At 47.7% G+C, this 15,047-nt stretch overlaps 1 protein-coding gene across 2 annotated transcripts in view; it reads left to right on the top strand.

The window, feature by feature from the left end:
• Nucleotides 1–15,047, top strand: part of FBH1 (F-box DNA helicase 1) — a 39,270-nt gene that overhangs the window by 5,014 nt on the left and 19,209 nt on the right. For both annotated transcript variants that reach the window (NM_001099063.1, XM_010811096.4), the window contains 9 exon segments: nucleotides 4,934–5,086; nucleotides 5,397–5,998; nucleotides 9,281–9,411; nucleotides 9,518–9,653; nucleotides 11,681–11,871; nucleotides 12,307–12,399; nucleotides 13,116–13,210; nucleotides 13,966–14,134; nucleotides 14,771–14,993. In NM_001099063.1, the coding sequence (NP_001092533.1) occupies nucleotides 4,934–5,086; nucleotides 5,397–5,998; nucleotides 9,281–9,411; nucleotides 9,518–9,653; nucleotides 11,681–11,871; nucleotides 12,307–12,399; nucleotides 13,116–13,210; nucleotides 13,966–14,134; nucleotides 14,771–14,993 (1,793 nt within the window).

Raw genomic sequence — 15,047 nt, 5'->3', positions numbered from 1 at the left:
TTTACCAACTGAGCTATCAGGGAATGTGTTAATAAAACATATAATAGTAATAACACCAGTCTGTATGTGAACAACTCGTGTTAAGTACATAGTTGTACAAGTAATTGTTGCATATGTCTCAGACACATACAGGGTGGTTTCATTGCTGCACAGCCCTGCCTGGGTTGAATGAATACTTTCTGTCTCACTGAGGTTGGGGACCACCACCATGCACGCTGCTGAGATTGGGTTCTTAGATCTCCCAGGGCACATTTGACCTGTGAAGTACCCAACTCCTGGTAACAACAGGCCTGCCGCAGCGCACCTCCACTGTCTCGCCAGAAACAGGAGGGTGTCGCTCGACCTGCACGGAGCCTCTCTGAGAAGGGCAAGAGGCTTGTGGGAGCGAATGGGATGAGGTTGGGTTCCTCTTAATTGGTGAAACCTCCCAGTGCACCTCTTGTTAGGAGCTGTTGCTCTCGTCAGGCCCCTGTGCCGGAGAGTTACCTTGATTTTCCTTTTTCACATTTTTATTTAATAATCTTTCTCTCCAGGCACTAATTGTAGGCACTTATTATCTTCTGTATTGGTCTGTAACCTGCACATCTTGGAGGCCTGTTTGGTATAAATTCTGATTAACGAAGGTTAGGAATGCAAAAAAGTGACTTGGTGTCAATTTCAGGTGACCCTGGAATGGTTAGGGTGGGCATGACCTCAGTAACAAGCAGATCCAAACACACAGTGACCTCAGGACTCCAGCTAGCAGTTTCAGGTGTGTGTGTGTGTGTGTGTTGTGGGGGTGAACTCTGGTGGTTTAGGCACTAAGTCATGTCTGACTCTTTGCAACCCCATGGTCTGTAGTCCACGAGGCTCCTCTGTCTGTGGGATTTCCCAGGCAAGAGTACTGGAATGGGTTGCCATTTCCTTCTCCAGGGAATCTTCCCAACCCAGGGATCGAGCTCAGGTCTTCTGCATTGTAGGCAGATTCTTTACCAGCTGAGCCACCACGGAAGGAAGCACTGGTGCTCTTTAAAGCAGTAATCCAAGGACCCAGGCTGTTGGAGGGTCTTCCTTTTTGAACGTGTGGCCTCCAGGTTTCCCTGGGGTCACCTTCCTGTTCCCTGGACGGGACTAGAGTGCAGAGGAAGGGGCAGGAGAGGCTTTACGGGCCAGGCCTGGGAGAGGTGCACACTCCTCCACGTGTTCCCTGGGGCCCCAACTCCCAGCACCACAGGGAGGCATGGACCAGCCGTGTGCTGAGGAGGGAGGGGACGGGCTGACTTCACCACGAAACCAGGAGCACCCTGTTCCGCTACTTGTCTTATAAAACGTCTTGCAATCGGGAGGATGAGAAAATGAAGCCAGGCGGATTCCAGCAGAATTGAGGCTTCCTAGCGTGTACTTGTGGAGAAGGCAATGGCACCCCACTCCAGTACTCTTGCCTGGAAAATCCCATGGATGGAGGAGCCTGGTAGGCTGTAGTCCATGGGGTCACTGAGAGTTGGACACAACTGAGCGACTTCACTTTCACTTTTCACTTTCATGCATTGGAGAAGGAAATGGCAACCCACTCCAGTGTTCTTGCCTGGAGAATCCCAGGGATGAGGGAGCCTAGTGGGCTGCCGTCTATGGGGTTGCACAGAGTCGGACACGACTGAAGCAACTTAGCAGCAGCAGCAGCAGCATGTACTTCTCATTCAGTCAGCACTGGAGTAGCTGTGATTTACGGAGTGTCATGCTGAATGCTTTGAGGAAAAAGTCGAGGGGACGTGTTCCCTGCCTTCTCAGGGCTGGGGGTGTCTCGTGCATGTTTATTGATGATCAGTATAGTAATGATTGTTCCAGGGGGCTGAGGAGAATCTAGTCTTTGGCTGTGCGCTTGACCTGGGGGTGCAGTGGGGTGATGACGGTCATCAGGGTGAAGAGTACAGTGATTGGCAGAGGGCTCCAGGTACTCACCACTTGGGAGTCAGACACAAGGACTGGGACCCACACTTGCAGTGCCAGTGGTCTGCCAAGCAGAGTGGGGTGGTGGTGGGGCGACTCTAGAAACGGGGGCCTAGCAGTGGAGGACCTATGAGACGTCTCGCTATAAGAGAGCCATCACAGGAATAGCAGCATGGGATGGGCAAAATCTTGTTTGACAAATGGTTTTCCTGCCTTCCCAGTGTTTTCCTGTCGTGACATAAGGGATATGACACTGTGGTCAGCTCTAGAGGCACTGGTGCCCACTGCCGCCTGGAGACGATTCTGCTGGACCCTTCTGGGGCCTCGCGTAGTTTGGAAAGCCCACCAGCAAGTGTCATGTCTCTCCATCCCTCTTAATGGTACACTTTCATCACAGTGCACTTTAGCTGCTTCCTGAAGAATCACGAACATCTTCTAATAAGTGCGCTTGAAGTGCCATGCAGAGAACACCTGCTGTTTGGAGGAGGGGACCTCACGAGGTCTGGGGACTCAGGGAAGGAAGGGGTAGCATTTGAGCATCCTTATTCTGGTAAAGTTAGGTTTAAGCTGCTGATTTTAAAATATATTAACAAGGCTAGAAGCTGGTTGGAATTTTACTATAGTAATTTTAAATAATTTCACAAGAACACTGATGCTGTTAGAACATAGCATCTTTTAAGAGGCTCATCATGGCATGGTCCACGTGTGATTCTGAGCTGATGGGCTGTGTCAGCCTTCCTGTGGGTGTCGCTAGGTGCTTCCGTCTGTCTGGTTGGAACCGTGTGACTGTGGTGGTTGGAACCGTGTGACTGTGGTGTGAACTCGTGGTGGTTGGAACCGTGTGACTGTGGTGTGAACTCCGTGTGTCAACTTCTCAGGGTCCTCGTTGTGACTGGACTGTGAGTGATCGCATAGAGGAAGCCTCCCCGCTCCACATCTGAGTGCATCACACAGCCTCAGCCGCCTTGCTAACCCCGAGACGGTGGCAGGGGCCCCGGCTCCCACACAGTCACCTGAGACTGCTACAGGACAGAGAAACGAGCTGGAGTCCTGAGGTCACTGTGTGTTTGGATCTGCTTGTTACTGAGGTCATGCCCACCCTAACCATTCCAGGGTCACCTGAAATTGACACCAAGTCAACGTTTTATGCAATCACATCTAAGCTTTGTTCAAGAGAATAAGCAGGGGTGAATTTGTGTCGGGTTTTATAGTTTGACAAGTCTTTGGGGGTGTGTTTTCTCATTTAATCATTATAGCACCCCTGAACCTTCAAGAAGCTAAGTGACTGGGGTCCTCCTGCGGCATTTTAACTCTGAATTCAGGTAGTTAAAAGGTCTCTCTAGCATACTTTCAGAGGGCCTTATAGAGCTATTTTTGTGTGGAGAAATAATTTTCTATAAGTCTTGAAATATCCACGAAGTTTTTTTTAAAACTTCTGTTCAGTTCAGTCTCTCAGTCGTGTCCGACTCTGTGACCCCACACCAGGCCTCCCTGTCTATCACCAACTCCCAGAGTTCACTCAGACTCATGTCCATCGAGTCAGTGATGCCATCCAGCCATCTCATCCTCTGTCGTCCCCTTCTCCTCCTGCCCCCAATCCCTGCCAGCATCAGAGTCTTTTCCAATGAGTCAACTCTTCGCATGAGGTGGCCAAAGTACTGGAGTTGCAGCTTTAGCATCATTCCTTCCAAAGAAATCCCAGGGCTGATCTCCTTCAGAATGGACTGGTTGGATCTCCTTGCAGTCCAAGGGACTCTCAAGAGTCTTCTCCAACACCACAGTTCAAAAGCATCAATTCTTCGGCACTCAGCCTTCTTCACAGTCCAACTCTCACATCCATACACTTCTGTTAAACCTTCAAAAAATGAATTGAAATTTTGAAGCATCATTTCTGAAGAAGCTATGGGCTGAGGGGGGTGGGTTATTGATTAATATAAATTATACCAGATACACGTATTAGTGTCTTGGTTTTAGATGTTTTCAGGGTTACAGGAAATGTTGAGTGGATTCTAACATGGGATGTTGCAGTTTACTCTAGAATGTTTTTAGGACCTCTGGCAGTATGGTGCTGGCAGGAAGTGGTTTCTGTGGGCCATCTGTAAAGGGTCACTTTAATTCTCTTGCATGTATTGTTCTCCTCTCTTACTGTTTTTTTAAAATGTAACTATTCTTTTTTACAGTAGTGTTAACTATTGTATTTAGTGATATCGGAGGGGTTAGATCATAAATGCGATGATATGCAGAAACAGGAAGAGCATCAGCTAAATATGGAAAATATTTACCTGGCAGAAAATGCCTGACATAAACATAAATATGTCAGTACTCTCAAGACAGAACTCTGGGCACAGATGCTGTTGTGTTGCTGAGGGGGAATATGAAACCTCGTCCCATGAAGATGCGGAAGAGTGGTCTCGATTCTTTTCCTCTCGGGGGCCTTGCTGCCATCCTCTCACACCAGTGCTGAACGTTGGAGCCCTTGGGGGGTCGGGGGTGCACCTGGGGGCGGGCGGAGGCGCACAGGGGTGAGCTGCCCCTTGGGGAGCCCGCAGGGACTGTCCCCTTAGTGCCTTCTGCTTCTGCCATTTGGGGAAGCTGGTGTATTCAGGGGACAATGTCCGAGTTTATTTTTAAAAAGCTACAGCCAGCTCTTAAAATATTTATGGTTAATATGGGAATATACAGGGCCTGGGTTAAGTCAGCAAAAGATGACAGATCTCCGTTTGGGCAATAGTGGCAACTTTTCAAATGAGCGTTTCATGATCAGGGCTTCTAGAAGGCATGATAGGCGGAAAAGAAGGTTATTTTAGGATTCTAAAATCCTGAGGAGGAGATATTAAGAAACTATGAGATACTGAAAATCGATGGGAAAGTAGAGAAGATGGAAAGGGCTGGCTCGGGTGGTCCACAGTCACCAGATTCCTAAAAATTAAGTTTAATTTGCTGACTAGCTTGTAGAATTTGTGATAACTAACGAGTCCCATTTCTTCTGCCCTTTGGTACAAAACAGTGAGACGGTTTAAGCGGAAGCATCTTACAGCCATTGAGTGCCAACATCTCGCTCGGAGTCACTTGGCTGCGTCCCAGTCCTTTCAAAGATGGACAAGCAGAGACCCGAACCACGGTCTCTATCCTAGACCCAGAACCAAAAGAGGGGCCAGGGGTATGTCTTTCCCCCAAATACCCTGTGTTTCAGAATCTATAGTGTGTGTGGCCTTTGAGTATCTCATTATTTGTAAATGTTGTTACTGTGATCTTACAGTCCTGTTGCAATAGTCTGACCATATGATAGAGCCTGATATAAATATTTTTTGTATTAAGCTTTATATGTAATCACTAGACCAATAAATATATCCTTGTCTCTTTCCCGTATTAAAATAGATAATTGAAAATTAGTTTGTCTCATTCAGGTCAGCGAAGGGTCGTCAGTCATTCCTCGTTTCTCATGTGTTCTTTGTGGGTTCTCTGTTTAGGTCAAGGATGCCTGAGATACAGCCTTGACTTCTTCCTTGCTGGCCAGCAGCCGTGCACCAATGACATGGCCAAAAGCAATTCTGTGGGCCAGGACAGCTCTAAGGACTCAGAGGATGAAATGATCTTCGTGGCAGGGAGCCCCTGTGCCCTGCCTCCAGGGGGAGACGGAGAAGCCAGGCTGCACTCTTCAGGGTCCGCTTTGCCTGCAAGGAAGCGGTCTCGGTCCTTAGACGATGAGAGGAATCCGGCCCCAGGGACCAGTCCGTGGGATGGGGTGTCTAAGAAGACCCCATGGCATCACTCGTCCCCATCATGCACACGGCCCAGGGAAGCCAGGCCAGAAGCAGAGGTCGGGGTGGGGCAGCTCACCGTGCAGCCTGGAGAACCCAGCCAGGAGGTGGAGGACCTTGGTCCAGACCCTGTTCCTGACTCTCACTACGGGCTCCTTGGGACCTTGCCCTGCCAGGAGCCCCCGAGCCACATCTGCAGCCTGCCCAGCGAGGTCCTGAGGCACATCTTTGCTTTCCTGCCCGTGGAAGACCTCTATTGGAACCTGAGCTTGGTGTGCCGCCTCTGGAGGGAGGTCATCAGTGATCCGCTGGTATGGAACGTGCTCTTCGTTCTCTGATGTTTGCTCTAAATCTTCACGGATTCGCCTCACTTAACGCGTCCTCCTGACGATGGCATTTCTTCAGAAATGTTAGTGTCCGTTGTCCTCTAGAATCAAATCCCAACCCCTGGAGGCACCTGAGACCTTCCGTGTGTGTCCCACCTTATTATTTATTCCAGGCTCACTGCTGACTTCTCTCCAGTCCACTCTGGTATTCTGTCCACAGCACACGATGTGCTGCCTCTCAGCTGGGGACTGTGTGGTACTGCCCTTATGTGGATCTAATCTGCACCCCACAGCTGACCAGTCCAAAGAGCCCTCATATCTCTGTTGACATCTCACCTCTTCCAGGCTGCACTCCAAGTAACTCCTCTTCCCACGGAAGGCACCCTCTCTCTTCCTTACGCTATTATAGTGATTTATACCTCTGTTCAAGCCTACGATGTTCTGCTATGACCTTAGAGAGCCTTCCTCCTTCATTTAACATTAGAGCACTGCTGGAGGGCTGGCTGTCCTGTTTGTGTATTCTCCACTGTGTGTTCCACTGTGTCTCACAATAGTTTACACGTATTAATAGGAGGTGATTGCTAAATGAGTGTTGCATGTAGTCACAGGAGTACCTTCTGAGAATAACACAGGGGCAACCCACACTCTCAGAAAGGATTTCCTGGTACTGTTAGCCCACAGCCCATGCTTCCGTTTGTTGTGTCATTATACTTCTCAGGTTCAGGTCTCCAGGAGGGCTAGGAGAATGTTCTGCTTAGCTAGTGTGTCCCTTAGACCAGCCATTGGGAATAAGCCAGAGGTAGAGTTTAACCCGGAGAAGGCAGTGGCAACCACTCCAGTGTTTTTGCCTGGAAGATCCCAGGGACGGTAGAGCCTGGTGGGCTGCCGTCTGTGGGGTCGTGCAGAGTCAGACATGACTGAAGTGACTTAGCAGCAGCAGCAGAGTTTAATCCATTCTTCAAATGTGTGTGTTTAGTCACTCAGTTTCGTCCAACTCTTTGTGACCCCACGGATGTAACCCACCGGGCTCCTCTGTCCATGGGATTCTCCAGGCAAGGATACTGGAGTGGGTTGCCATGCCCTCCTCCAGGGGATCTGCCCAACCTAGGGATCGAACCCAAGTCTCCCACATTGCAGGCAGATTCTTTACCGAGTGAGAAGTTGAAAACCTTGGGGATGGAGGGCAAGGTGGATATGTTAAGAGTTAATACATTTCTCTTCCAAGCCCAAAGGATTTTGGAGGAAATTTCTCATCGCTCTTGCTCCATATTTTGCTTGGGGGTCTTGTCTCCTACCTTCAGACAAATATCTTTCTGTTTTTAGTTGTGAACTTTATTTTGGGTCAGTATTAAGGTCTCTGGTGGGAAATGGGGATAAGTGAGGGTTCCTGCTGTTCTGCTTGCGAAGATTTTGGGACGATATCACAGCTTATTCTTACATCTTAAAATGTTAGAACAATGCCCTTTTTATCATCACCAGCAATGACATGATGGTGTTACTTTGAGTGACCTTCTCACAGCTCTCATTTTCTTTTTATTTCTTGTGGTATCTTTGTCTGCCTTTGGTATAAGGTTATGCTGGCCTCAGAATAAGTCTGGGGTGCTCCCTCCTCTTCAGTTATTTTGAAGAATTTGAGGGGGATTGATACTACTTCTTTAAATGTTCAGTAGAATTTTTCAATGAAGCAATCTAGTCGTGGGTGCTTCCTTTTTGGGAGACTTGATTATTAATCCAGTCTCCTTACTCATTGGGCTTCCCTGGTGGCTCAGATGGTAAAGAGCCCATCTGCAATGAAGTTGACCCAGGTTTGATCCCTGGGTGGGGAAGATTCCCCTGGACCAGGAAATGGCAACCCACTCCAGTAGTCTTGCCTGGAAAATCCCATGGATGGAGGAGCCTGGCGGGCTCATTATTGATCTGTTCAGATTTTGTTTCTCCATGATTTGGTCTTGGTAGGTTGTGTGTTCCTAGGGATTTATTCACTTCCTTTAGAGTGTCTGGTTGGTTGACCTGCAATTATTTGAAGTATTCTCATAGCCCTTCTTATTTCTGTGACATCAGTTGTACCATTGCTCTTTCATTTCTGATTTTGGTTATTTAAATCTTCCCTTTTTTTCATAATGTATCTAATCGTTGTCAATTTTGTTGATCTTTTTAAAAAAACTCTTATTAGTTTTATTGATTTTTCCCCTATTTTTCTATTCTTTATTCCATTTATTTCTCCTCTATAGTCTCTTTTATTTCCTTCCTTCTGCTAGTTTTGGGTTTAGTTTGTTCTTTTTCTAGTTCCTTTAGGTGTAAATTTAGGTTGTTGATTTGTGATCTTTTTTAATGTAATTTTTGTAGCTATAAACTTAACTCTTAGCATTGCTTGCATTTCATCCCATGCATTTTAGTACCTCTGTTTTTATTTGTCTCAAGGTGTTTTCTAATTTCTTTGTGATTTCCCTTTGGACCCATTGGTTGCTTTGAAAATGTGTTGTTTAATTTTCTTATATTTGTGGGTTTTCCAGTTTTCTTTCTGCTGCTAATTTCCAGTTTCATTCTGTAGTGATTGAAAAACATACTTTCTATAATTTCAGTCTTGTAAAATGGATTAAAACTTATTTCATGGCCACATACATGATCTATCCTGGACAGCGTTCTATGCGTACTTGAGAAGATTGTATGCTGTGCTTGGGTAGAGTGTTCTTTATATGTCAGTTGGGTTCAATTGGTCTAGTGTTGTTTGTGCTATCTGTTCTTGAAAGTGGAGCATCAGAGTCTCTTGTTGTCTGTTTCTCTCTTCAGTTCTGCCCGTATGTGCTTCTTAGATTTAGGACGTTGATATTTGGTACATGTGTATTTATAATTGTTAAAGCTCCTTGGTGAACTGACCCTTTTATCCTTATATACTCTTCTTCTTTGTCTCTCCTAAAATTTTTGACTCACAGTCTGTTTTGTTTACTATTAGTATAGCTGCAGCTCTCATGTTGTTTAATCCAAGTTGAAACCCTGAGTCATTAGTATCTTAACAGGCACCAGACTGTTTCAGACAGGAAAGCTGAAGCTCTAGCTCTCCCCAGATTCTGTAACAAATTGGTGTTGGAACCAAGAAACTGATACCCACCTTCTCGTTTTCGACTAGAATCTGTGTGATGTTTCTGCCCTTTTGTCCAGCTGTTGAGTTGTGAGCTGTAGTTGTTTTCTAAACAGCTGTCTATATATGTAGCCTGGTCTCTAATAGCCATTGCCTGCATGTCGTTTTGGATTTCTTAAACTATCTAGTTCATTCCTTGGAAAAAGCTGTACCACCGATACCTGATGAATGAAGAGCAAGCCGTCAGCAAGGTGGATGGCATCCTGTCGAGCTACGGCATAGAGAAGGAGTCAGACCTGTGTGTGCTGAACCTCATCCGGTAAGTCACCGTCCTGTGGGAGGAAGTGGGTTTCTGAAGTCCCTTCTGAGAGATCAGCACTTAATGGATCATTTCCCCACGGACACTGCTGTGAATGTCTTAACAGCTACACAGCCACCACGAAGTGCTCCCCGAGTGTGGACCCTGGACAGGCGTTGTGGAGTCTGAGGGATCACCTCCTCCTCCCCGAGGCAGAGGCCTGCGTGCGCCAACACCTCCCTGACCTCTGTGCTGCCCCTGCCGTACGTGAAGAGGCTGTGGGGAGGGCTGGGGAGGCGGCGCCTTTTCTCTTTGCAAGAGAATGTCTTGGTGGTCAGGTGTGGCTGAAGGTTGTTTTAGATTTATTTAAAAAATCTTCCTTAAATCTCTGCTTTGAAGCCTTAAGCTTTGTCATTGGTCCCATAGAGAAATAAATGGCCACAGATTCTTTAATTTGGAAGGAATTTTAAAAAGCATTTCATCCAGTTTTCTATCCTATTGAGCAGTTTCAACAAAGGATGGTCACCTAAGCCTCCAAACACTTTGATTTTAAGAGTTTCTTTACAAGGCAGCCCATTGTATTGGTGACAACTTGGGTTTTCTGAAAGTGATAGTCGCTCAGTCACGTCCAACTCTTTGCGACCCCATGGATTATACAGTCCATGGAATTCTCTAGGCCAGAATATTGGAGTGGGTAGCCTTTCCCTTCCCCAGGTCGTCTTCCCAACCCATGGATTGAAGCCAGGTCTCACGCATTGCAGTTGGATCCTTTACCAGCTGAGCCGCAAGGGAAGCCCAGAGAAATGACAGGCTTTGTACTGACACATGGTGAGTTACTGAGATGCTGGAAATAGTCCTCAGTGTCCTGACTCCATCTTCTGGAATTGTCATCTAGATCAAGGGTTCTTCTTAAATGTTCTCTTGGAAACCGCGTGCAACCCCAACCTTATTCTGCAACCAGTGGAAGGTTGGAAATCTAGCCCTGTGCATTTCTCTGCCTTTAGTGAAGTGGCTGTCGATGGTGGAGTGAGGTTTGTTTCACAGGACGGTTGTAGTGAGAAATGTGCAGAACTTTCCTTTCGTGGATATGTTTTTAACAGGGAGGCTTGCAAGGAGTTAGGAATAGTAGTATCTATTTTTGATATATCCATGTTAGTGAATGTTTTCTCAGACATTAATAAATGGAGCATACTGTGTCCATAATCATACACTTTGAATAATTTATTTACTATTTATTAAACTTAATATTTAATAAATATTTTTAAAAATTCTACCCATCTTTTCTTTTTTTTTAAAAAGTTTTTAAAATTTATTTGCCTGCATGGGGTCTTAGTTGCAGTATGTGGGATCTTTTAGTTGTGGTATGTGAACTCTTAGCTGTGTCATGGGGATCTGGTTCCTGATCAGGGACCAACCCCGGGCCCCTGCCATTGGGAGTGCGGAGTCTTAGCCACTGGACCACCAGGGAAGTTCCATTAATAAGTTATTAAATAATCGTAATGTAAAGTAAGTAGTAGATTAGCATTTCTTTTTAAAAATTTGTTTTTTAGGCTGTGCTGGGTCTGCACTGCTGCACGGGCTTTTCTTTATTTGCAGCAAGCAGGGGCTGCTCTCCCGTTGTGATGCTCAGGCCTCTCATTGCAGTGGCTTCTCTTGTGGCTCACAGGCTCGTGGGCGAGTGGGCTTAAATAGTTGCTGCTCACAGGCTGCAGGGTAGAGGCTCAGCAGTTGTGGCACACAGGCTTAGCTGCTCTGCGGCATGTGGGATCTTTCTGGATCAGGGATCAGACCCGTGTCTCCTGCATTGGCAAGTGGATTCCTTCCCACTGAGCCACCAGGGAAGGGCAATAGTAAATTAACATCTTCATGCCATTGAATTGTCAGCCTTGATTTCTCTGTAAAGACTGCTGTTTTCTTTTTACGTGCCTTTTTGGCACATTTATTAGTAAGCTTGTTGGACTTGAGTGTCTGGACCTGAGAGCTCACACTGACCTGGGTGGGGAGAGTGTGGATTACCTCTGTGCAGGGTCTTATATATTAGGGACTTTATAAATATCATTCAGTCAACGGAAACTGGGAAGTCAGATCCAAAAGTGATGAGAAGAAAGGAATCCAGGGTAAGAGGAGACGTTCCTGTCGTTTCCCAAGTGTCATTTGGGAAGTTGGCCTCCTTTCAGAGGGTCTGTAGGAGACACGTGAACCCTGAGCCTGACTTTCCTCGTTGTCGTCCCGTGTGCTTCTCACCAACTGTTTCGGGTCTGCTCTCTCACCCCCCTGCCTCCCTCCTCAGGGCGTCAATGTGTGGGCCTTGGTGGCGGCCATCGTCCTCCTGTCCAGCAGCGTCAGCGACATCCAGCAGCTGCTCTTCTGCCTGCGGCGACCCAGCTCCACTGTGACCGTGCCAGACGTCACCGAGACCCTGTACTGCATCGCCGTGTTGCTCTACGCCATGCGGGAGAAGGGGATCAGCATCAGCAACCGGTACGGGCCCCGGGTGAGCCCCCACCCACCGCGCCCCGGGTTCTCGGAGAGACCAGAGTGCGACGGTGCCAGCAAGCGAGCACACTCCAGGGACAGGAGGCGCTGTTCAGTCACGCAGCGTCCTGGGGCCGTGTGCGCGCTCACGGCTGCGTCCTGTTCCCCAGAGAGCATGTGCCAGTCTCTCTGGCCCCTGCAGCCAGGCCTCTCTCCCAGAACATGCTCTCCAGATATTGACCTGCACTGCTGCTTACCATCAACATTGCAGCTAAAGACACCACAGCTCTTGGTATATTTAAGCCCTTTGCTTCTCTCTCTTTTTTTTTTTTTGTAAAATAATGGTACATATTTTCTTTTTTAGCAACAGGAGTCTGAGGAAAAATAATATACAGGTTGTGACTGAATATGAAAATCTCTAATCTCCTTTCTTCCTGTTAGGATTCACTACAACATTTTCTATTGCCTGTATCTTCAGGAGAATTCCTGTGCTCAGGCCTCAGGAGACAAAGAGGAACCGTCGGTCTGGCCGGGGTATGTCCGTCTGTAGATGTGTTGTAGTGTGTTGGCCCCTTTGATTCGTGACTGTCACACTTAAGGAGAAAAAGAGTTTTGTATTAAGCACTTTATTGAGTTATAGTTTACATTACATAAAAATCACCCATTTTAATTGTTAAATTCAGTAATTTTTAGTAGATTTACTGAATGTTCAGCTAACATCATAATCTAGTTTTAGAACGTTTTTACCACTCTAAAGGACCACCCTCTCCTTTTTCTCTTTTCCTTAAAGAAGAGAGCGTTCTTTTTTAAAAATAATTTTATTTTTTAAATTTTTGGCTCTGTTGGGTCTTCACTGCTGCACAGGCTTTTCTCTAGCTGCAGTGAGCAGGATCTACTCCTTAGTTACGATGTGCAGGCTTCTCACTGTGGTGCCTTCTCTTGTGGAACCACGGGCTCTAGGCACTTAGTAGTTGTGACTTGCAGGCTCTAGAGCGCAGGCTTGACAGTTGTGGCTGATAGGCTTGGTTGCTCCATGGCATGTGGGATCTTCCAGGACCGGAGAGTGTACTTGTCTCTCCTGCATTGGCAGGTGGATTCTTATCCACTGCGCCACCAGGAAAGTCCCTTCTTTTTTTTTCCTCGTTAAATTTTATTCATTCCATTTGATTTCCTATTGGGTTTTTGGTAGTCTATCCCCTGATCTTTTCAATTCCTTGCTCTTTTCCTAATTTCTCTTCTGTAATGATTAGAAAGAAAACAACCATCCAGCTGACACATGAACAACAGCTGATCCTAAGCCATAAGATGGAGCCTCTCCAGGTGGTGAAAATAATGGCATTTGCAGGTAAGGGGCTGCCGCTCCTGAAGGCCTCTCGTCGTTGCCTCCCCCTTCCCTCTACCTGCTGGAGTATCTTACCATCACCTGCTATTCCCCTGCTGCAATTAAATCATCTAAAAAGCAGTTGTCAAGGAATAATTGCGTTTTCTTACCACTCCAGCGAGCATCCACCCTGGAGTTCCTGGGGGCAGATGGTCCACAGTTTGTGGGATTGACCCAGCCTGTCACGTGTCATCGTGTCTGTTCACACACGGGTGGCTGTGGGGCAGCAGGTCATGTGACTGTCTTATTCAGACAACGTCAGGAGCTCCTGGCTTTCTGTAGGGTGAAACCTAGAAGGGCTTCTACCTTCTAATTCTAACCTGCATCCCCAGAGGTGTGGTCTAGTGTTTTGCCTCGACCAGCTAATTGTCCTAGCTGGCTCCCAAAGTACTTGGTCACTCTTTGTCTGACCTTTGCTCACAGTGCTTTTTCTCCCTGTGTGTTACATGCACACGGTTGAGGAGCAGACTAAAGTTCAAGGAAATCAATGGCCCCTCGCTAGAGCAGCTGGGGCTGCGACCCCAACCTAGGTGGCTCTGTCTCAACTCTGCTGCTCCCTTCACTGCTTGGCTTTTAGTTCTTATCTGTGGAGTGGAGAACTTGCCACTCTTGGGTCCCAGGCCGGTGGCAAGATAAGCATGGGGAGATCCTAATTAGAGTCCCATTGGAGCAGTTCTTCCTGGTCAGAGAGTGACCTCCCTTCCTCTTGGCATCTCCAGGCACCGGGAAGACCTCCACGCTGGTCAAGTATGCTGAGAAGTGGTCTCAGAGCAGGTTTCTATACGTGACCTTCAACAAGAGTATTGCCAAGCAGGCGGAGCGCGTCTTCCCCAGCAACGTCATCTGCAAGACCTTCCACTCCATGGCCTATGGTCACATCGGGCGCAAGTGAGCATCACGGTGCCGCTTTCAGATTACAGTCAGCGCACCGCAGTGATGGGAAAACGTAGTGCCTTATCTCTGTTTACAGGCAGGGAATATAAGGAAAGATTTAGTGATTTATACTTTTACCCCAGAGAGATACATTGTCAACTGAGGGAGGCATGCTCGTGTCTCTGGAGTTGAGGCACAGGTCAGACGTCAGACAACAATGTCTGAAGTCCCAGGTGCCACCAGCCTGGTTGATCAGTTCAGGTTCTACTTGGAAGTGGGAGGGGAGAGGATGAGGGGCGCTAGACCCAGGCTCCAGGGCCTCTGAGCCGCGCCCCATGGGATGAGAAGGCTGCAGGGAGGTTCAAGGTCCTCCCGGGGCCTCCTGGAGTTGGGGCCACACCATGAAACAGCGGTGTCTGCTGTGAGCCCCTTTGTCTCCTGAGTTATTAGATCTGAATTCTGGAAAGCCTAGAGGAGCCCTTTCTGGTCCTGCAGGGGCCTCATTCAGCCCCTCGCTGGTTTCCTTACCTGGAGGAACCACTGCCAGCAACCTGATGGTGTCATTTGGAGAGAAGGTAGGGAGGCCTGGGGGCGCACAAGTCCTGTGTGGCCAGGAAGGCCGACCCTGTGCCCTCGGGACGTGCGTTGCAGGTACCAGTTGAAGAAGAAGCTGAATCTCTTCAAGTTAACCCCCTTCATGGTCAACTCCGTCCTCACTGAAGGGAAGGGTGGCTTCATCAGGGCCAAGCTCGTGTGCAAGACTCTGGAAAACTTCTTCGCCTCGGCTGACGAGGAGCTGACAATCGACCATGTGCCCATCTGGTGCAAAAACACCCAGGGGCAACGAGTCATGGTGGAACAGAGCGAAAAGCTGGTGAGCGGCTCAGTCTCCCTGGAGTTAAGGCTTGGGAGGTTGAGGGCGTGACCT

This window comes from Bos taurus, chromosome 13, assembly GCF_002263795.3.
Source record: "Bos taurus isolate L1 Dominette 01449 registration number 42190680 breed Hereford chromosome 13, ARS-UCD2.0, whole genome shotgun sequence".
NCBI classification, from domain to species: Eukaryota; Metazoa; Chordata; class Mammalia; order Artiodactyla; family Bovidae; genus Bos; species Bos taurus.
The sequence above is the reverse complement of the archived record's forward strand: the minus strand, read 5'-3'. Positions and strand labels throughout refer to the sequence as shown.